Genomic DNA, 807 nt, shown 5'->3' on the forward strand with positions numbered 1-807 from the left:
TACCCTCCACACCACCTCCCACAAAACCGAAACTACTCTTCAACCGAAATCAAAACTCATATTACTTTAAATGAAACACGAAAAAGACAACAATAGCAAAGACCCCATCCATGCAGGACCCACCAGACCTCACCCTTCAACCTCTCCACCACTGCCCCTTACAGACCCCCCACACGCCTGGACTTCATCGACCACATCGTCGGCAACCAGCCCAACCTGGAGATGGAGAACACGGCCTCCTGGTACGAGAAGCACCTCATGTTCCACAGGTTCTGGTCGGTGGATGACACGCAGATCCACACCGAGTACTCCGCTCTTCCGCTCCATCGTCATGACCAACTGGGAGGAAACCATCAAGGTACTGGATGGGGGGGAGAGGGCGGTAGGGGCGAGGGTAGGGTTTGGAAAAGTGGAGAAGTATATTTATTGTTGTACTGTTGTTGATTTCCCCCCCGGGTTAGGGGGCTTTTCGCCTTCACTTCCCCGTTTTTTTTTTGAATATACATATATATTTTTCGTTTATCTCCAACCTTATAAGGCACCCTCATTTGACCCGCCATCCTAACATGCCCTCGACACTCTCACACTTCTTCCTCACGTTTCCCCTCACCCTAGCATGACCTCTCACACTTCTCCCGGTACACTTCACACTTCTCCCGGTTCCCCTCAGATGCCTATCAACGAGCCAGCGCCGGGAAAGAAGAAGAGTCAAATCCAGGAGTACGTTGACTACTACGGAGGCGCGGGAGTCCAGCACATCGCGCTCAACACCAAGGATATTATCTCCGCGGTCGGTGTTTTGTTTCT

The 807-nt window shown here is 51.5% G+C and overlaps 1 protein-coding gene across 1 annotated transcript in view; it reads left to right on the forward strand.

Moving 5' to 3' along the window:
• LOC119594129 (4-hydroxyphenylpyruvate dioxygenase-like) overlaps positions 1 to 807 on the forward strand; it is a gene marked incomplete at its 5' end in the record, with an annotated part of 14,629 nt that overhangs the window by 12,244 nt on the left and 1,578 nt on the right. The window contains 3 exon segments of the mRNA XM_037943194.1: positions 165 to 318; positions 320 to 358; positions 671 to 790. Of these exon segments, the coding sequence (XP_037799122.1) occupies positions 165 to 318; positions 320 to 358; positions 671 to 790 (313 nt within the window).

This window comes from Penaeus monodon, chromosome 33, assembly GCF_015228065.2.
Source record: "Penaeus monodon isolate SGIC_2016 chromosome 33, NSTDA_Pmon_1, whole genome shotgun sequence".
NCBI classification, from domain to species: Eukaryota; Metazoa; Arthropoda; class Malacostraca; order Decapoda; family Penaeidae; genus Penaeus; species Penaeus monodon.